Source organism: Parasteatoda tepidariorum, chromosome 3, assembly GCF_043381705.1.
Source record: "Parasteatoda tepidariorum isolate YZ-2023 chromosome 3, CAS_Ptep_4.0, whole genome shotgun sequence".
Taxonomy (NCBI): domain Eukaryota; kingdom Metazoa; phylum Arthropoda; class Arachnida; order Araneae; family Theridiidae; genus Parasteatoda; species Parasteatoda tepidariorum.
Window position 1 is genome coordinate 6,133,176 of NC_092206.1, and position 22,137 is coordinate 6,155,312.

Here is a 22,137-nt window from a genome sequence, read left to right on the forward strand (position 1 = left end):
AAATAATGCACATGCAACATAATATAAATGCTATAGGAAACTATTGGTGGTTCTTAAAGAGTTAAGTAATGGTTTGTAAACATAAGATTATTTATTTTCAGCTGTTACAATCGTCCCTTTACTTAGTGTTACAAGCGTCCCAAAGACGCCATGTCAGCTTCATTTGTTAAAAACAATGCTAGTTAATTAGCAAAACTAATTTTTTTTAATGAAATGTTAATTAAAGTGTCCACTTACATATTCGGTTACTAATTTTTATTTGTTTAAATAAAATTGCTTTGTTACAATATAATATTCGAATACCAAAAACAGTACTTGCGTGGCGTGAAAATATCTTTTGTGATGTAACTCTTTCAAAAGTGCATAAAAATGGTTGCCATCAGGGGTGTACATGTAGATTTATTAAATACACCTTGTGCGCCACCTAGGAACCAAATCTAGAACCCGACACTCGAAATTTTTGCTCTGTTACAATCGTACCCTGTTACAATTGACCCCACTCTCCCCTATAGCGAAATATTTTTTCCCATATACAATATTTTAATAGATATTGTTTTTCAATTAGGTGAAAGTCACAATGAGAACAGATCCCAACAGCGAAGAGGAGAAATTTATTCGTTACCTAGAGAAAGGAGATTTCTTTGGCGAGAAAGCTCTTCAGAGGTCAGTATTGTTTGCATAATGCACAGTTGTCACTTATATATGGCAGGAGTTAAAATGTTTATGTGTTCTAAACTATTGTATACATCACCGTTTTTTTTCTCCAGTTACAAATGTTATATGTTTGCGCTTCTTTCGAAAATAAAAAAAAATCTGATCTGTTATCAAGTTCGTTTCACACACATTATCAATATATCTAAAGGCTGTACAGATGCTTATTTACTTACGTTGATGGTACATAAACAGTGTCTTAGCCTAGGCGTATGAATGATTTATTCATAATCACCAAGATCCCCCGGACTTCCAACTCATGATTTCTTTAAAATTATTTATGAATGCCGAAGGAACTGAAGGGTTTTTAAAAATATCGCATTTGTGAAGCAGTATGTTTATTGATAACAGAATAGGCGTCTCGAGGTTAAGTAATTTCTCCACTCTCCACACTTTCCTAGACTCTTTTTTTTCTGCGATGGTCGTATGTTTCAGTAAGAAGTTGAAATACACTATAGAGGAGCCGTGAAAACTCAGGGGATAAAGCGTTTGCCTACGAATGAGGTCAACCGGATTCGAATCCCAGCAATGACTTTTCAATACGAATTCCGCATCTGGCTTGCACCGACCACAGTGCTGAAATGAAATATCCTAAGTTGTAGAAGGATCTTGTGTTAAAGTCTCTTTGCCGTCAGGCTAACCATGAGAGTTTCTCGTCGGTCTTCCTATCCATCAGGGTGCGTAGCGTTTTTAAAAGTGTTTTAAGGTGCTTTTAATTTGGGGTTTATAAAATGTGCTTAATTTTCTATTGCCGTTTCGATTGTTGTTCTAAATTATGAAACATTCATGATTTTCACAATTTTCCCTGCAATATTTAGCAGAAACTAGTTATTTTATCATGATTATGTGAAGTTTGTGAAACTGTTTTTGGATTTCATTCATTTTATGTTCATAAATTAAGAACTTTAAACTTAAGGAAAAAAAAAAATTTATTCCTGCACAGATCTTGATAATGAATTTTTTTTTTTGGAAAGTGATCGAAACTATTTTTTGAGTGCTTATTTTTTGTTGAAAAATCTGGCTACGCACCCTGTCCATGTAACGCAAATACGGGTTAGTTCCATAAAAAAGTCCTCCACAAAGGCAGATTTCTCCCACTACTTGATCCAGGAATTCCCTTGTCTTCTGGATTGGGTTCAAAAATACAAGGCTACGGAGATGAACATTAGTGGTCGCATTAGTGGCTTTTTTGAAGCATGAGAAAGTGTTTCGATTTGGAATAATTAATTAGGATGAAGTTTTATAGTAAAGAACTAACATAAAAAGATTAATANATATATACATATATATATATGTGTGTGTGTAACATAAAAAGCTTCTATTAATCTTTTTATGTTAGTTCTTATAAAACTTCGTCCTAATTAATTATTCCAAATCGAAACACTTTCTCTCATACAAACTAACAACGTTAAAGAGCATAAAAAATATTTAAGAATACAGACAGCTGTTTCGGATGCTCAAAGGGCAACCTTCATCAGTTCAACAGAAAGAAATGAGAGAAAACAGTGTAAATATAGAGAGAGGTGACGTCACAAGAGGGTTTAGAGCAACGACCAATACGAACGACGTTTAGAGCAACGACTAAATCCTCTTGTGACGTCACCTTTCTCAATATTTACCCTGTTTTCTCTCATTTCTTTTTGTTGAACTGATGAAGGTTGCCCTATGAGCATCCGAAACAGCTGTCTGTATTCTTAAATATTTTTTATGCTCTTTAACGTTGTTAGCCTTAGTTTGTATTTTAGCACAAAAAGCCACATCCTGTTCTTAAATCTACTTTTGGCTCAAGTATGCATAATTAAATGTAAAGACATTTTTCCTCTTTACACTTTGTGGGAATCGCACGAGATTTCCCTTTTTCCCTAAAATATAACAAAATAGAGGGAAATTCATTTTCTACTTTCCCTAGGATAAAAACTTAAGCACGCAGTTTTGGAGTGCGAATTTGAGCTTCGCCATTGATAGAAAATGTTTTGAATATACTGTTTGAAGCTAAATAAAATATTTTTGCCTTCCAACTGATATCTGCGTGGCCAAACAACACTCACCATGACTGCCACCCTTTTATATATATAATATAGAAAAGTAAAATTTGCCGAAACCATGGTAACGAAGAGTTGGGAAATCACGTAACCTTGAGATGCTCATTACAACGAGTATAGGACTACAAAATATGTTGACGGGAAGGACAAAAGGACCAAACATTTGTTACAGGAAACAAACAAACTTGTGAGCATTTTTCGTGTTTCAAGAAATTGTGAAATAGTTTCTCGAAAATGTAAATATTTAAAATCTGATTATTTAGTTGCGCTAACTCTTTAGTATCTTACAATACATTTCAAAAATAACTAATGAATTTCCTTTTCTTTACAGCGAAGATGTTAGGACGGCTAACATCATTGCTGATGATCCAGAAGGTGTGACATGTCTAGTCATTGACAGAGTGTAAGTTCATTCTTTCGAACTCATAAGTAAATTTCGAGAACTCTTCTTTAGTTCAAAACATACGTACTAGTTCATGTCATACATAGGATTGTTCACACTTCAATTTTTATCAGTCACAAGTGGCATTTGAAATATTTTAATAATAAAATACAGTTATTACATACATTGTTTTTTGGTAATAATATTTGTGCAGTAACTGAAAATAAATTGTTCTTGTAACGTCTGTAAGCAATACGATTTAGGGGAACGGTTGCCTAATTGGTACCATCAAGCCGTACCGACCTAAAAATTGAGTATTTGTAACTAATTGAATAAGTAGACCTTGTGTAGCCCAAACTAACTAAATTTTTTTAAGTGTTACAATCAGTGGTCGGAAGTAGCGCGATACAGGTAGCAAAACTACTGTAGTCGTTGGATCAGTCTGCGTAGGGACCGAGGGTGTGCGGTATTGGTCCTCGTTGAACTGTGCTACCGTAAAGTGCTCGACTTCGAGCGCAGGTCATCGGGCTACCGAAGCGGGGGTGCCATCCCCTCCGCAGAGGATCAAAATTGNGTTTACCTTACATATTCGGTTACTAATTTTTATTTGTTTAAACAAAATTACTTTGTTACAATATAGTATTCTAATACCAAAAAAGTACTTGCGTGGCGTGAAAATATCTTTTGTGATGTAACTCTTTCAAAAGTACATAAAAATGGTTGCCATCAGGGGTGTACATGTAGATTTATTAAATACACCTTGTGCGCCACTTAGGAACCAAATCTAGAACCCGACACTCGAAATTTTTGCTCTGTTGCAATCGTACCCTGTTACAATTGACCCCACTTTCCCCTACCGACCTAAAAATTGAGTATTTGTAACTAATTGAATAAGTAGACCTTGTGTAGCCCAAACAAACTAAATTTTTTAAGTGTTATAATCAGTGGTCGGAAGTAGCGCGATACAAGTAGCAAAACTACTATAGTCGCTACTTTTTTAAAGAAGTTAGTGTAGTGAGTTGTGCGATACAAAAAAAACTGTAGTTGGTAGTGATTCCTGGCAACTACGTTAAACGTTAGTTAAATAAAGAAACAAAATTCAAATGCAAAAGATGTTTCGAATCTGATTGGTGCAAATCCTTTGCGGGCCCGTCAACGTACACAATAAGAATGTCTCTGGAACCGACCGTTAAGAAAAACTTCTCTCGATGCTCGGAAAAATTGGTGCTAAATTTGAGAAATCGAATTTTAAATATTTGATTTTTTTTAAAATTCTATTTAACAGGAACTATGAAGTACGTTTTTGTGTATGATTTCGTAACCTAAAATATCGTCTGCATTAATTAGTTAGTATATTTGTGGTCACCCCCTCAAACCAATAAGATTTAGTGTTAGAACATCCGATTATTAGATCAAAAGTTATTCAGGGTGATCCATTTTTGATTTTCGCACTTTATTTCTTAGAGGATATAAAAAGCATTGATCACTTGAATCACAAATATTTGATAATTTCCTACCATCTATTAAATCCTGTCGAGAAAAGCGTAGAGTTAAAGAACAAATTCGTAAAAAGTGGTTTAGAATGAAAAATTATTTAATTTAATCATAAATTAAAACTTAATATGTCCTCATGTTTAACAAGCCAATTTTTTTATTTGAAATTAGTTTGAATATTGGTGAAAATTAAGTACTCCAGTTAAATTTGTCATCTAAAAGTAGTGACTACGTTTCGAAAGTAATTTGTAGTCACTATATTTAAGAAGAAAGTAGTTGTAAGTGTAGTTAACTGCCATTGTAATAAAGTAGTAGCAGTTAATTACAAAGAAAATGCAGTTTTTCCAATCACTAGTTACAATTATAATAACAGTATTAAAAACCAATAAAATGTAAATGGAACGTGATGCTAAGTTCAAGCTTGCATTTTATGTGTGCCGATTGTTATTGTTTTTTCAATTTGTAAACTAAAATTTTTAAAAAATGGGGAAATTGGTTCGACCTTCGTCATAGAAGGTGGTTCGGGGAGACATCAGACTAATTAATTCACCTTATTAACCAATAATTACTAGATCATTACCTGACTAATCAGGAAGCTCATCACTTGGATGTTTTTCGTCACTTTTAATTAAATGAAGAAAATAAATCTTATCGTAAGGATATAAAATCTCGTTGAATTTACTGAAAAAGTTTTTTTTTTCTTTTCGATTAATTCACGCATAGATTATAACGTTTTTTACTGCTAAAAAATATTGAAGATTGATTCACCAGAATAGTTAAATCCTTTTAAACCGAGTTCTCAATTGTTGAAAATTTAATAGAAGGCCTCTCTCACAAGACGAGAAATTTGGTATTGGATGAAAAATGGTTAAAGAAACACCTTTGGATTTAACGAATTTTATAATTGAAAGTAAAATTATTTTAATTCGCTAACAAAATTCTCGAGATAGCGAATATATTCAAAATTCTCGAGTATAGCGAAATTCGCTAAAAGTAAAATGAACATCCAAACTTTGGAACTCTCGCCTGACCAAACTATTGAGAACCTATTTCCCAGCTTGCGGCTCCCCCCTAAATTTTTAGGGGAAGAAATCCGAATCCGTCGGAAAAAAGGTATGTCTATTAAGAGACAGTGCGTTTTTGTGTCTGATTTCGTAACTTTAAATATCGTCTGCACTTATTAATTAGCATATTTGAAGTCACCCCTTCGTGGCATTAATATTGAGTTATAGAACGTGAAGATCTGTTCATTGGATCAAAAGTTATTTGGAGTTGTTCGTTTTTTGCGCACTGTACAACAAAACTCGGTTTTGAGCAAACGGAACTCTAAGATCTCAAACATCTTTAATATATTATTATACGTTATTCCATTACTGCACAATTAGTTTACATATTGCAGTTTTACTTAGCAACTCTTATTTAGCAACCTATTCAAATTTCAAGGGCATTGGCTTATTTTTGAGGGAATTATCGCTATTTTTTGTAAATTTTCCTTAATTTATTGTAGTTTTGTGAATTTTTAGTACGCTATTCATTTGAAACATGTTTCATTACAAAACATAAGCGTCAGTTAGTTTTAAAATACCCATGTATGTCAATAAATATTTATGGAAAAGTTTTTTATATTTTTAATTTATACCAAAACATGGTCTGAGCAGCATAGTGAACACTTTGTAAATTTTTTATACATTTTTTGCAATGCGGAATTCTCTTAAAACATGTTTTATAATGATAAAAATTAAAACTAGTGTCAGTTCGTTTGAAAATACATACATGAAAACGTATATACATACATATACTTAAAAATATTCAAATAAAAAATCTTGTTTAGTCCAAAACATGCTAAATTTTATCTAATCTTGTTTAGTTCAAAACATGCTAAAAAAATCTTGTTTAGTCCAAAACATGCTAAGTTCAGAGCATATATATTATGTATCGTTAATATGATTTTCCTAACAATCCTTGTGGCAGAGATAGCCTTGTTGACAGGGCGCTGGACTCATGTTTGTCAGAGCGGGAGTTCGAATCCAGCCGGCCGAAGACTCCCCGTGTAGCAAATGGTGACCGGTGCACTTCAAATCTGTCCGGTCACAAAGTCCTCCATATTCCCATAACAAATCATTAACATGAGGGTATTTATTTTGAGATTGATCATTCTCTGGTTCAGGTCAAAGTTATGATCTGTGGACGAATGAATGGATGTATGAATGGGTCCACCCTATAAACGGGTGTGACATATGGATGTGGAAGATGTAAAATTCTTGGCCATAGATGGCGCCACTGGAAAACAAGAACAATCGCACTCCCCTTGCTTTAATGGCCGACGACAACAATGTTTGTTGCACAGTTTATCTTCGACTCCAGAGTTTCAAAAAATTTTTAAAGTGTATCTAATGTTAGAATTGTTTTACATTTTTATAAACTGATTTTACGATTTTGTTCTTCACATTGTAATTGTTTTTCTTCTTAAATCTCCTTAGGGCATTTAACCAACTGATAAGCAATATTAATGAAATAAAGGAGAAGAACTATGACGAAAATCTAGTAAAGAGAAGGTATTAGTTTTTTTTAATTGCTTTGTTAATTATTATTTATATATTTATACTGTCATTCAATAAGATCCTTTGCTGTAATTCTATTTTTTAAAAAAATATCAAAATTCTTTTTACTGCATCCGTAGATGGTTTCAGGTAAAATTTAAAATCATTTATTAATCCTGTTTCCAACGTTTAAGTAACGTTAGTTATAACCAGAAATGCTTTTTCTGTTTCAGTATGGATGAGGGTCTTATGAAAATGAAACTTACTGATTTGCACTACATAACTACACTTGGAGTAGGAGGATTTGGAAGAGTTGAATTGGTATATTTATCATTATCCTATTCTTGTTCATTCTTATCATTATCCTATTCTTGTTCATTCTTATCATTATCCTATTCTTATCATTATCATAGTGTGTCAGAACTGAACTGGCCTTTTCAGAGCCCTGATCTAAATTTCATAGAACACCTCTGGGACGAATTAGTCTTGTTCCAAAAATGGAACATCGTTTTAAAACGCACTTAAAGACATTTTTAGACTCAATTTTTTTAAAATAATTTATTATCTTTATTGTTATTTAGAAACGAATTCACCAAATTCCAAGTTATTAAAGTTTACCCTTTTTTTAACTTACCATTTAAACGATTTATGAATTGGTAAATCAAAAAGTGAATGGGTATAACACAGTAAATCGATTAATAAGTGAATGGAATGACTATGTTACTGTGAATGACAGAAATAGGTGGTTGTTGACTTCCACCGGCGATTGTTGACAATCACATAGTCGCTTTGGTAAATGTCAGAAATATATACTAGCTCTAGTTAAGTGCCACTGCCCGATATATCCTACACTGATGTTTTTTAAGGTTTAATGCCACTGCCCAGTATGCATTTAACTTGTACTCCGAACACTGATGTTTCTCCTTATCTATCCTCAGAGGATAACCGCTTCTCACAATCACAAAGTGTTATTCCACAGCAAGCACTGAATCTATCCAGATACTGACGGGCATTAAACCTACTCATTTGAAGGTTATTGAGACAATCTTCAACAAACGCATCAAATGGGGCTGGAAAATAGATGACATTCTTCCCGTCATTCAAAGGACAGTTATTGGAAAAAACGAACCTTACTACAAAAGCCCCAGTTCACCCCGCCACTCAACTCGCTATGCCTTGGGGATATAAATATCCAGATAATAATGGTTTAGAAATATATACAGATGGCTCCAGGATGGAGGTCAAACCTCAACACTTCAGGACAGGTTTCGGAGTAATCTTAAAGTATAATGGCATCACTATTGCCAAGACCTCCTCCAGAGCATCCGGTTATTGCTCAGTTTTTGAGGCCGAGCTGATGGCGATCAGAGAAGCAATAAATTATGCAGCAAAACAGGAAGAACAAACTACAATTTATGCAGATTCACTCTCCTCATTGCATGCACTGGCTGACCCCACACATAAAAATACGATTGTTCATGACATAAAACATGCTTGGAGACAGAGTATCTCACTGAATTGGATTAAAGCACACGCGGGGCATGCCGGCAATGAGGAGGCGGACCAACTAGCCAAAGAAGCCATCAGACTTGACACCATAGAAAATACTACCTGGCTGACCCCCATTCAGATCAAATCTATAATCAACAACCATATTATGGCTCGATGGAAATTGGACTGGACCAACAGTACAAAAGGACGGCAGACTTACAAATTCTTTAAGGATCCAAAAAACTACAAGAATGAAGGCAAACTCTTATATTAATCAGTTCTTAACGGGCCACGGCGTGTTTGGCACACGCCAAGCAAGATTTTTTAGGAAATCTTCAACATGTACTTATTTCAACTCACAACAAGACATTCATCACCTAATTTTTCAAAGTCCTAAGTTTCAAACACGACGAGGCAACAATTTTCACAACAAAACAGAACACCAGATTTACTCTAACCTGACCTGCAGATTAATCATCAAAAGTATTATCAAAACAACTTTGGAAGATACATTAAACCCACTGTAACTTTTTACTAACTCTGGCCGTCCAACTACCGTATGGTTCAACGTTTCCATTTCTCCTGAGTCTACTCTAATTTTCTAGCTTTAATTACCTCATCACCGGAGACTATGGTTCGGCGATTTTGATTTTCAGCCAGGATGAGTATCCTTTAAACTGGGCTTTTAGTGACTTTAAAATTTTTTTAAATCTCATGGTGTTCTTAGGTTGGATTTGATCTGTCCTCGTCATTCACACCATTTTAATCCACTTTTACTATTTCAACATTATTTTTGTTGATTTTACTATTTGTAACTCGTTTAATTGTTTGCTTAATAGACAATTTGCCCTATGATTAGTTTTTAAATTTTATACCATTTGATTGCCTCAATATAAGGGTCTGTTGACCTAGAATGGCAATTTACATTTTATTTTGCTTCTAATGTTGCTGGTGTTTTAAATTTAATTGTGCTTTTAAACCATATTTTAGGGTCTGTTTACCTGGACTTTTCATGACATGCATGCCACATGTATTTGTCATGTTTTCTTAAAGATATAATATTCTGACTAATTGTAGATAGCTAATTTTGTTCAACAGTATTGCTCGCCCGCAAAATTTACGGGCTGTTGCCATATGACTTTTGTATTTTATGCACTTTATGTATTTTATGTTCTTTAATGTTTTTACTTGGTTTTTAATAAACATTTACTCGTATACCCTAAATTGGGGCAGGTCGGGGTAAATATTATCATATTTATATTAATATCGACCCAATTTTCGGGTTTACGACTTTTAATGCTCAACCCTGTAGCCTTGTAATTTTGAACCAATCCTGAAGATTAGGAAACTCCTGGATCAGTACCCCAGAGGTATTGATTTGTTATGGGAACATGGATGTTGTTGTTGTTAATTTACGTCGCATTAGAGCTGCACAATGGGCTATTGGCGACGGTCTGTGAAACATCCCTGAGGATGATTCGAAGACATGCCAACATAATTTTGATCCTCTGCAGAGGAGATGGCAACCCCGCTTCGGTAGCCCCATGACCTGCACGCGAAGTCGAGCATTTTACGGTAGAACAGTTTAACGAGGACCAATACTGCACACCCTCGGTCCTACGCAGACAGATCCAAGTGGTCACCCACCCGCACACTGACCGCAGCCAGTGATACTTGACTTCGGTGATCTGCTGGGAACCGTGTCTTAATGATCAGTCCACTGCGGGACTATGGGGACATGGAAGACATTAAGATTCGACAGATTTAACGTGCATCAGTCACCATTTACTACACGAGGAGTCTTCGGCCGGCGGGGATCGAATCCACTATCTCTTGCACATGGGCTAAGTGCCCTACCAATTAGGCAAAGGATATTAAAATATAGAATAAATATAATATTACGGAATAAATTCATATCAAATCGGATATAACAAATATTTCGGTTATTCACCAGAGCGACCATGTGATTGTTGACATTCACCGGTGAAAGTCGACATTCTCTTGATTTCGTTCATTCACGGTAACAACTATACAGATTATAAATTTTAAAAAAAAATTATGAACTTATTATACTCGAGCCAGAAAAAATCCAAACGACATTTCTAAGTGTTTTAACAGCAGACGACAATTTCTTCGAAAACCTGGCAGCAAATTGAAAGGAATAAAGGCGAGTTCTCGTATCCTTACGCATAAACTCAAATTTAATAAAATGTCATTTAAATCCCTTCCTGTACTCATTTATTGCTATTTAATGTAAAGGTTTATTTAGTTGTTGTCAAACAATATTGTTGATTTTCGTTAAATATTGTTAGGTTCACATCAAAAACGATCCTGGCAGAGCGTTTGCTTTGAAAGTGATGAAGAAAGCGCAGATAGTAGAGACCAGGCAACAGATTCACATCAAATCTGAGAAGAGCATAATGGACGAAATAGATTGTGATTTTGTTGTAAAGTGAGTCTATTTTTATCAATCCAAATGTAGGGGAGAGTCGGGTAGCACCGCCCAGCTGGTACCCCCGCCCACTGTCAATTTCATATGTATAGAATATTTTTTCACGTCAGCACTGNGCCAAATTATTAGACGCACAATATGAATTGGCCAAATTATTAGACGCACAATATGAATTGGCCAAATTATTAGACGCACAATATGAATTGGCCAAATTATTAGACGCACAATATGAATTGGCCAAATTATTAGACGCACAATATGAATTGGCCAAATTATTAGACGCACAATATGAATTGGCCAAATTATTAGACGCACAATATGAATTGGCCAAATTATTAGACGCACAATATGAATTGGCCAAATTATTAGACGCACAATATGAATTGGCCAAATTATTAGACGCACAATATGAATTGGCCAAATTATTAGACGCACAATATGAATTGGCCAAATTATTAGACGCACAATATGAATTGGCCAAATTATTAGACGCACAATATGAATTGGCCAAATTATTAGACGCACAATATGAATTGGCCAAATTATTAGACGCACAATATGAATTGGCCAAATTATTAGACGCACAATATGAATTGGCCAAATTATTAGACGCACAATATGAATTGGCCAAATTATTAGACGCACAATATGAATTGGCCAAATTATTAGACGCACAATATGAATTGGCCAAATTATTAGACGCACAATATGAATTGGCCAAATTATTAGACGCACAATATGAATTGGCCAAATTATTAGACGCACAATATGAATTGGCCAAATTATTAGACGCACAATATGAATTGGCCAAATTATTAGACGCACAATATGAATTGGCCAAATTATTAGACGCACAATATGAATTGGCCAAATTATTAGACGCACAATATGAATTGGCCAAATTATTAGACGCACAATATGAATTGGCCAAATTATTAGACGCACAATATGAATTGGCCAAATTATTAGACGCACAATATGAATTGGCCAAATTATTAGACGCACAATATGAATTGGCCAAATTATTAGACGCACAATATGAATTGGCCAAATTATTAGACGCACAATATGAATTGGCCAAATTATTAGACGCACAATATGAATTGGCCAAATTATTAGACGCACAATATGAATTGGCCAAATTATTAGACGCACAATATGAATTGGCCAAATTATTAGACGCACAATATGAATTGGCCAAATTATTAGACGCACAATATGAATTGGCCAAATTATTAGACGCACAATATGAATTGGCCAAATTATTAGACGCACAATATGAATTGGCCAAATTATTAGACGCACAATATGAATTGGCCAAATTATTAGACGCACAATATGAATTGGCCAAATTATTAGACGCACAATATGAATTGGCCAAATTATTAGACGCACAATATGAATTGGCCAAATTATTAGACGCACAATATGAATTGGCCAAATTATTAGACGCACAATATGAATTGGCCAAATTATTAGACGCACAATATGAATTGGCCAAATTATTAGACGCACAATATGAATTGGCCAAATTATTAGACGCACAATATGAATTGGCCAAATTATTAGACGCACAATATGAATTGGCCAAATTATTAGACGCACAATATGAATTGGCCAAATTATTAGACGCACAATATGAATTGGCCAAATTATTAGACGCACAATATGAATTGGCCAAATTATTAGACGCACAATATGAATTGGCCAAATTATTAGACGCACAATATGAATTGGCCAAATTATTAGACGCACAATATGAATTGGCCAAATTATTAGACGCACAATATGAATTGGCCAAATTATTAGACGCACAATATGAATTGGCCAAATTATTAGACGCACAATATGAATTGGCCAAATTATTAGACGCACAATATGAATTGGCCAAATTATTAGACGCACAATATGAATTGGCCAAATTATTAGACGCACAATATGAATTGGCCAAATTATTAGACGCACAATATGAATTGGCCAAATTATTAGACGCACAATATGAATTGGCCAAATTATTAGACGCACAATATGAATTGGCCAAATTATTAGACGCACAATATGAATTGGCCAAATTATTAGACGCACAATATGAATTGGCCAAATTATTAGACGCACAATATGAATTGGCCAAATTATTAGACGCACAATATGAATTGGCCAAATTATTAGACGCACAATATGAATTGGCCAAATTATTAGACGCACAATATGAATTGGCCAAATTATTAGACGCACAATATGAATTGGCCAAATTATTAGACGCACAATATGAATTGGCCAAATTATTAGACGCACCATGTAAAATCTTAATTATCAGGTGATACTAAACAGCTTTATTGTTTTCACGTGACTGAAACCGGTTTTCACTTAGTTACGTTCGTGTATTAATTGGTTAAATTAGACGCTGTATAATACAAATTCGACGATATATTTTATATAAATATAGAATATCTATTATATACGGTATTATATTAGTATATTATAATAATTTGACCAAATTATTAGAAGCACTGTATTGTTTTAATAATTACATGTTTTGAACGAGTTTTTATGCAATACTTTTATACAGGGTTATTCATAATTCCCTCCGTGGTTTCGAGCGTTATAGTAAAAAAACGAAGACGAATATGGCAAAAAAGAACATATGATAATTATTCCGAATGTATTCAAGTTTTAATTTAAGCAGTTGCCGGTAGATGGCAGTAACATGTACCACTGAAGCCAGTTGTAATAAAGAAAAATGGCGTTTACAGGCGGAGGGAATTAGGAATAACCCTGTATTATTGAAATAATATGCTATAACTATAGGTTGCTCTTGGAAATAATATTTCAACATTTTTTCATGTGTTGCTTTTGTAAACAATTTTCAATTTTGTAAGTAATATTTTTATTAATTTCTCGATATACTTAATGTGGGAATTAAGTACATCGTTTGTGCATTTTTAAGTGTATGTATCATATTTCTTAAGTAAAGTTAACAAATAGGAATTTATATTCGGAATGCTATAAAATTTAACGATTGCTTATTAGTATGTAATAAAAACTGATCATGTATGTAATTGTTTTTCAGGTTGTATAGAACGTTTAAAGATAGAAAATATTTATACATGTTGATGGAATGTTGCTTAGGCGGAGAGTTGTGGACAATATTACGAGACAGGTAATGTGATCGTACTATTATATTTAATGCATCATTTTTGTAAAAACACAATCACCTGACAATAAACAGTGTCATTAACTTTCTATACCATGTCAGGGAAACAGCTGCTTTTTAAATAAAACACATAATATTTCACGTGAAAACCTGAAACATTGATCCCTGCAGCTTTTGGATATCATTCCACAAACGCGTGGCAGTTTTTGACCAAAATTCGAAAGAGAGAGACTCATTACTTTTTGATCAACGTACCTAGGTCCTATACAACTAAATGTACTTAATTGGCAGAATTTCTTTGGTTTTCACTTCATAACTTATTTTCCACTTCATAATGATTACTTAAAATGATTACTTGTAAAGGTTACTTATAATGATTACTTATAATGATTACTTATAATGATTACTTGTATTGATTACTTGCATTGATTACTTGAAATGATTACTTGCATTGATTACTTGTATTGATTACTTCACAATCATAGCTTATTTAGTTTCCACTTCATAACTTATTTTCCACTTCATAATGATTACTTGTAATGATTACTTGCAATAATTACTTGCAATGATGACATGCAATGATTACTTCATAATGATAACTTATTTGGTTTCCGCTTCATAATGATATAAAACGATTGCAATCACCAATTTACTTTTTTCTCCAAATGCGTGGAAGGACAAGCCGTGTTGACAACAAGATACAATAATCCATCTCTAGTTTGTCTACGGTAAGAACTCTCCCCGCCACTTAGTCTCAGGCCGTTTGCTGCTATGGAAACAAGAATAGAGCATTTCAGGGAGGGCAGCTTCGCTTCACTCTAGGGCTAACACAGTAGACCAAACAAAAAGATTCCCCTCTCTCTTCGGCCCGAGCCAAAACCTGTTCTAAACAATGACTCCACACCCCTACTTGAAATAGTTATACCTCCTTACCATCATTTATAAAGTCAGAAAAACAATTTTAGCAGAAAGCAACAAGAATTATGAAAATTTAAGATATGTGTGTTAGCAGTACAGCACTTCATCAAGGGACACACTGCCTGCTAACACACAGAAGCCTTTCTGCTGTCAGTGGTGAAACCAAAAACTGACAGTGCCCTGAGACCCCATAACTCCTTACGATAGTCACCACCACGGGTCCAAACGAATGACTAGGGGAGTTCTTACTTTAGACAAACTATACTCTTTCAATAAACTGCAGCGTCCAGCTGTATGTCTGAAATGGACAATACGTGCAAAGGAGAGCTTGTTTGTTGGTCCTGCGAATCCACTGCCCGATTTAGTTTGTAGCACTGTTTGACCAGCTTACCTTAATTAGTCGATGCTTGAAATACAATCGAATTTCGGTTGTACATTCAATAAATATTCCTTTGTACGTCAATATTTTATTGATAAGTTATTCAAAATTCTTATTTACAATTCTCTTACATGCCTTCAAACAATATTGCAGAGGTAGTTTTGACGAGTCTACAACAAGATTCTATGTGGCATGTGTCGTAGAAGCCTTTGTATATTTACACTCAAGAAATATCATTTACAGAGATTTAAAACCAGAAAATATGATTCTAGACACCCAAGGTTACGTGAAACTAGTAAGACTATTTTGACTATACATGTATAATTTTTTTTTTTTAAATTTAGAGTTGTAGTTGTTAAACATTGGTTGCCTTTTTTTTTTTAGGTGGACTTTGGTTTTGCAAAGAAACTGCAGCCGGGACAGAAAACGTGGACTTTCTGTGGTACTCCTGAATACGTGGCCCCTGAAATTATTATGAACAGAGGTCACGATATTTCCGCTGACTATTGGTCTTTAGGCGTACTCATGTATGAATTGCTCACTGGCATGTATGTACTATTGAATAGATTTAATTTAATTTAATTTGTTTTTTAATTTTATTTAATTTTATTTTATTTATTAATTTTTTTTATTTATTTTTTTTTTTCATTTTTTTTTTTATTTTATTTTTTTATTTTATTTTATTTTTTTAATTTTATTTTATATTATTTTATTTATATTTTTTTTATTTTATTTTTTTTTTTATTTTATTTTTTATTTACTTAATTTTATTTTATTTTTATTTTATTTTTTATTTATTTTATTTTATTTTTTTATTTTATTTTACATTTTTTTTTATTTTACTTTTTATTTTATTTTTTTATTTATTTTTTATTTTTTTATTTTATATTATTTTAAATTTTTTATTTTACAGCCTACCCAATTTTTGGGTTTAAGACTATTTATGTTCCGTATACTAATACTCCGTGGGTGTTTAATTTTAAACCCAATCCAAAAAGCAAGGGAACTCCTGGATCAAGTATTGGGCAAAATATGTCTTCGTGGAGGACTTTTTGATGAAACTAACGCACATTTGCGTTACACTTAGAGAAAAACCTCTCACAGTTAGCCTAACACCAAGTGGACTCTAACCCATGATCCTATTACAACTGAGGATATTTTACGTCTGTACTGTGGTCGGTACAAACCTGATACGGAATTCGTATAGACCAGCCATGGCTGATATTCGAACCCGGTTCACCTCATTGGAAGACGAAGGCTCTATCCCCTGATCTACCACGTCTCTGTTGTATAAATATCATTATTCTGATGTGAAAGTACAGTGTGTACTTATAATAATAAACACAAATTATAGTTAACTTGCTGGAAACTATACTGACCGCCTCCAGTTGCTTTTTAATCCCCAGAACGGTATTATTTCATTATCAAAACGTTCTAAAACCATAATAAAATCATAACCGAATTGTTGTGAGTTTATTTTGTAAAGTCAAATATATTTAAAAACGTTTTCTCGTCTAATTTCCGATTATGTTCTCAAGGAGAAAAATGTAGCATTTCTTACTGGGGAGAAATAAACAGTATGAAACTGTTTATGGAATGCCTAAATATCAATGATCTACCTATCAAAAAAGAAATACAATTTTTAATATTGTTAATATTTATTTAAATTAAAAAAGATAGTTTTTTGCTTCATTAATGTATCAAACATATTTTTAGTAAAAATAAAATAAAAATGTAGCAATCAATTTAGTAAAGTTTAACTTTGAAACATTCCTAAGTGTTTTGAAATCAGCTGCTTTGTGAAATCAAATGTTTTCAGAGGCTGTATTAGGAATAGAGGCATTAGACTTTTAGCCTGGTTAGGTTCAGAGTGAGATCCTATAATAACTTTTGATCAAATGCTCGTATTTTCACGTACTGGAACTAGATATTTATTAATAATTAATTGCATAATTTTAAATAGGCTAATTAATGTGTGTAGACGATAAATTAAGCTAATAAATCAGACACAAAAACACACTTTTTCTAAATAAATATGATTTTCTCTCAACGTCAGAGTCCCTGCAATTAGAAAAATTGGGTCCTTATAGTTTCCTATTTTTATTTATTAGATTTACATACATTTGCAATCTTGTGTGCTCAATTTAGACTTATAAACCTTTGTCAAATAGAAGGAGAGATAGCACAATGCAGAGAATGATACATACAGGGTAAGAGCAGGATTCGAACCCGCTACCTCCACGCTCTGTACAGAGTTTGGCTGGTGATACCTCTCTGCCAGGGAAGCCCCTCTCTTAAAGTTGGAGAACGGACGAAGTTTAGGCCACGTAATTCTAATTTTTATTTCTTGCATATTTCGTCATTTCTCGAACTAATGAAGTGAATCAAACAATATTTGCACACAGCTATAAAACTTGTTTTTTCCGGAAATAATTTCATGCCACCAATTATTTTTCTCCATTTAATTTATCAATGGGGAGAAAAAAATGAATCATGAGATGTAGATATTTTTATGGCAGTTTAATCTACGTGATTTTAAATAATAGAATGCAAAATTTGAAGAGAATCAGTCGAGAAATAAAAGTTTAAAAAATATGAATTCTTTGAGATTGAATGGAATTAACAATAACGGGTCTAAATTTTCAATATAGCTCCGATCTAAACTATTAGGATTATGTTTTTCAAATTAATGCGAATCAGGAGTTTTGAAAAATCAAGAAAACGATTCCGTCGAGGAAAAAAAAAAGTTCTGAGAAAGTACGATTTTGTGTCTAAATTTAGTAACTTAGAAGCCCACATACATTAGTTAAGTAGCAGATTTAACATTAGACCATTGAATCATTCAGTCTTTGTAAGTGTAAAAATCTGATTGTTATATGTAAAAAGAATATTTTAAGGAGAATTAAGGGGCTGGGATAGCCTGGTCGGAAGGGCACTAGACTCACGTTCATGAGAACGGGAGCTCGAATCCAGCTGGTGGAAGATTTCCCGTGTAGTAAATGGTGACTGACTGACTTTAAATCAGTCGGGTCCCAAAGTCCTCCATGTTCAAATACCAAATTATATCTCTAGGGGTACTTAATTGGAGACTGATCTTTCTCTGATCCAGGTAAAAATTAAGACCTGTGGATGTATGTATGGGTCCAGCCTATAAACGGATATGGCAGAATTCAAATTCCTGGCCATAGATGGCGCCACTGGAAAACAAGCACAATCGCATCTCTTGCCTTAATGGCATACGACAACAGCAACAAGGAAAATTAACTCTTTCTTTTTTTTGTAGGCCTCCATTCCAAGGAGCCGATCCCATGAAAACCTACAATATCATATTAAAAGGCATTGATGCTATAGAATTTCCACGCGTCATCAGTAGAAATGCTGCCGCTCTCATTAAGAAACTTTGCAGGTAATCTTTTTAAAATCATCCTAATATAGTTTGTCTATGGTAAGAACTTCCCTCGCCACAAAGTCGGAGGCCGTCTGTTGCTATGGAAACAAGAATAGCGCCTTTCAGGGAGGGTAGCTACTCTTTACTCTAGGGCTAACACAATAGACCGGAGATAACCTGTCCTAAGCAATGACCCCACACCCCTACTTAAAATAGTTATGCATCGTTACAATAGTTACCCCCACGAGTCCAGACGAATGGTTAGGGGAGTTCTTACTTTAGACAAACTATATGTTGTACTGTGTAAATACTGAGATCTAAATACCAAGATGAAAATGTATGAATATTTTTTGCTTAAAGTAACGAATCTGTAAATTATTTTTTGTTTACCATTTTCCCCAAAAATCAAATCTTAGCTCGGTGATATTACGTATTTTAACTGAACACAATAACAACGTATTTTAACAAGCAAAGGCCCATTTCGGCAATCTTGGCAACAAAAGCCTTATTTACTTTCCCAAAGTTTCGGAGCAATAGATGCTTTAGGATGTCTAGAAGGTTGGTGACTTTTCCCCCCTTCAACGCAATTTGCCATTTTGGTTTTGATGGATAAAAGCAGAATATCCTCTAAAGCAGTGTTCCTCAACTCCCGGTCCGTGGATCGAATGGTACCGGGCTGCCCATTTCATTGAAAATAAATTCCGAGGTTTATACCCCAAATTAAAAATATCTGTGTTCCATTAAAATTTTATTTATTTTTTAAAAAAGGGGGGCCCGGAGGGTAGTGACATACATTTTTTAATGTTTGTAAAGTATCATTGTCTCCGATTACCCCCAGATGGAACCGTCTCATTACAAAGAAACAAGCTCAGGGTTCTCATTAATTTAACGTTCTAGTAAGTTAAAATGTTAAATCCCTTTATATTTATTTTTTGGTGTAACTGTATTTTATTTTGAAGGCATGTTTAAATACAATTAAATTTAAATTAATAAATCAAAATCTAAAATATAAGCAATCATCGTTCGCCTCCCCCCTCCCCAGCGGGGCGCGGTAAAATTATCCAACGTTGACAGGTCCGCGGTGATAAAAAGATTGGGGAACACTAGTCTAAAAGACCTAAAAAAAATTTCAAAATTGTTGTGCAGTGTTGTTAAAATTGCAATTGGAGGAAAAAATAGAAATATACAATTTGCTGCATTCTGCCTTGTAAACAACACATTTATTCCCAGCGAGATTCAAGCCAAGTTTTTAAGTTCTCCAACAGATAGCGCTGCTGGCTTATAAAAAAAGCAATGTTTTCAGCTGACTGTTCAATTTTAAATACTTGCACTGATGTCAGTCATTATGACTGCGCTGTTTCTGCAAATGATGGTTATTTTGAAAACATTACTTTACAGTAAATTATAGTTTTCACCTGTCTGTTGACCAATTATGTAACTAATTTTAAAACTAGGTAATTTTGAATTCTAATCTAGCATTTTAAGGGGACATCATTTTAAACTATGTAATTTTTAAATGACAAAGTACAAAATCTGAACGAATTCTGTCGAATAACTCTTTAAAACGAAGAACTTAAAAACGCGCTTTTTTTTTTAAGAAAATTTGTTACTAAGAAGTTATTCCACAGATATTATCGAAATTTTCCATTTTGTCACTTAAGGTTTCACAATTTAAAATGATGTTAAAATTTGTATGCATTACAATTCAAAAACTTTTCAACACTCATTGTATTAAATAATGAAAAATCAAAATACTCGTTTAAATTATTAATTCCATTTAATGTTAGTTCAATTTTAATTAAATAGGTGAACCATTATTCGATTATTATTTTTCTGCTTAATATTGCATTTTTTATAGACAAATGCCGGCTGAAAGAATAGGTTATCAAAATGGAATCCAAGATTTACAAAAGCACAAGTAAGATTACCTCTTCGTCAAAAAATTATGTATTATTGTTGTATTAATATATTGATTATTATATGGTATGCTTTAAATAATTCTGATCAACGTAAATAAAGCACAAATAACCTCACAAAACATGCTATTATTTTTGTTTCATAAATAAGTACGCTCATCAGTATGGAAATACAAAATGACAGAAAAAAACTAGAGGCAAGCAAGTTGCAACAAAGAAATTGCTGTATTTATATATCATTATATGGTATGCTTTAAATAATTCTGAACAACGTAAATAAAGCACAAATAGCCTCACAAAAAGATACTATACTTTTTGTTTCGTAAGTACCTTCTTCAGTATGGAAATACAAAATGACAGAAGAAAACACGAGGCAAACAAATTGCAGCAAAGAAAAGTGCATCCTATAACACTGCGGAAGGATCATAAAACCGAAACTAAATTATGTCCACTTTAGTGTCTTATTTGTGCTTTAATCACGTTGTATGTAATGCAAAGTGCTATTTTGATTTATTCCTAAGTAGCACAAAGTTTCCTTTAATGGGTATGCTTTTTTGTATTCTTTAAAAAAGAAAGCAAATACGTAAATACAAGAAAAATTTCAAAGTGTAGAATTAAGTTATAAAATTTTTCTATCAGATCATTTAATAAAGCGGAAAAAAAAAATAAAAAAACTTATTTCGTAATCAGTTTTCCATTGTTGATACATTGTGTCAAGTTAATTTTCCCAAATTCTCTAAATTTTTACTTCTTTTTATATAAAAACATTATTTTACATTATTTTTTTTTATTATAAATAAAAATATTTTTCTTAAACGATGCATCAGTGTTTTAATCACATATAAAAATTGTCTTTGTACTTATATAGAGTATTTTTTATTTAATATTTAATTTAATATTAATTTTTTATTTAATATTTTTTTTCTTTTCAAATTCATATGTGTTTTTAGTAAACATTTCTTTTTAAAAATTTCAAAATAAATTGTTTAATTGTTTCGATTATCATCTTAGGTATACTATAATTTTTTTAATAAAAATATGTTTTATTTTAATGTTCTACTTGTTTATTATATAAATACTAGGAGGCTTCGCCCCCTGCTCGCTGGCGCTCGCCAACCCCCGGAACTGCTTTCGCAGTTCATTTCGGATTGCTTCGCAATTCGATGCTCGATTTGCTCGCGCATTGGCTCGCGCTAGCTTTTGTATACTTTTTTGAACTCTGAAGTTCCGAAAACTGTAGAAAATTCTGTAATATAAGATACTGTAGAAA

General features: G+C 33.2%; 2 protein-coding genes across 2 annotated transcripts in view; both read left to right on the forward strand.

The window, feature by feature from the left end:
• The window catches only part of LOC139425192 (cGMP-dependent protein kinase 1-like), a 127,465-nt gene that overhangs the window by 53,965 nt on the left and 51,363 nt on the right, over window positions 1-22,137 (forward strand). The gene's annotated exons all lie outside the window — the stretch shown is intronic.
• Window positions 1-22,137, forward strand: part of LOC107453180 (cGMP-dependent protein kinase 1) — a gene marked incomplete in the record, with an annotated part of 47,639 nt that overhangs the window by 22,254 nt on the left and 3,248 nt on the right. The window contains 10 exon segments of the mRNA XM_043046985.2: window positions 566-663; window positions 3,085-3,156; window positions 7,110-7,184; window positions 7,403-7,490; window positions 10,973-11,112; window positions 14,183-14,272; window positions 15,717-15,858; window positions 15,948-16,111; window positions 18,847-18,969; window positions 20,810-20,869. Coding sequence (XP_042902919.2) covers window positions 566-663; window positions 3,085-3,156; window positions 7,110-7,184; window positions 7,403-7,490; window positions 10,973-11,112; window positions 14,183-14,272; window positions 15,717-15,858; window positions 15,948-16,111; window positions 18,847-18,969; window positions 20,810-20,869 — 1,052 coding nt within the window.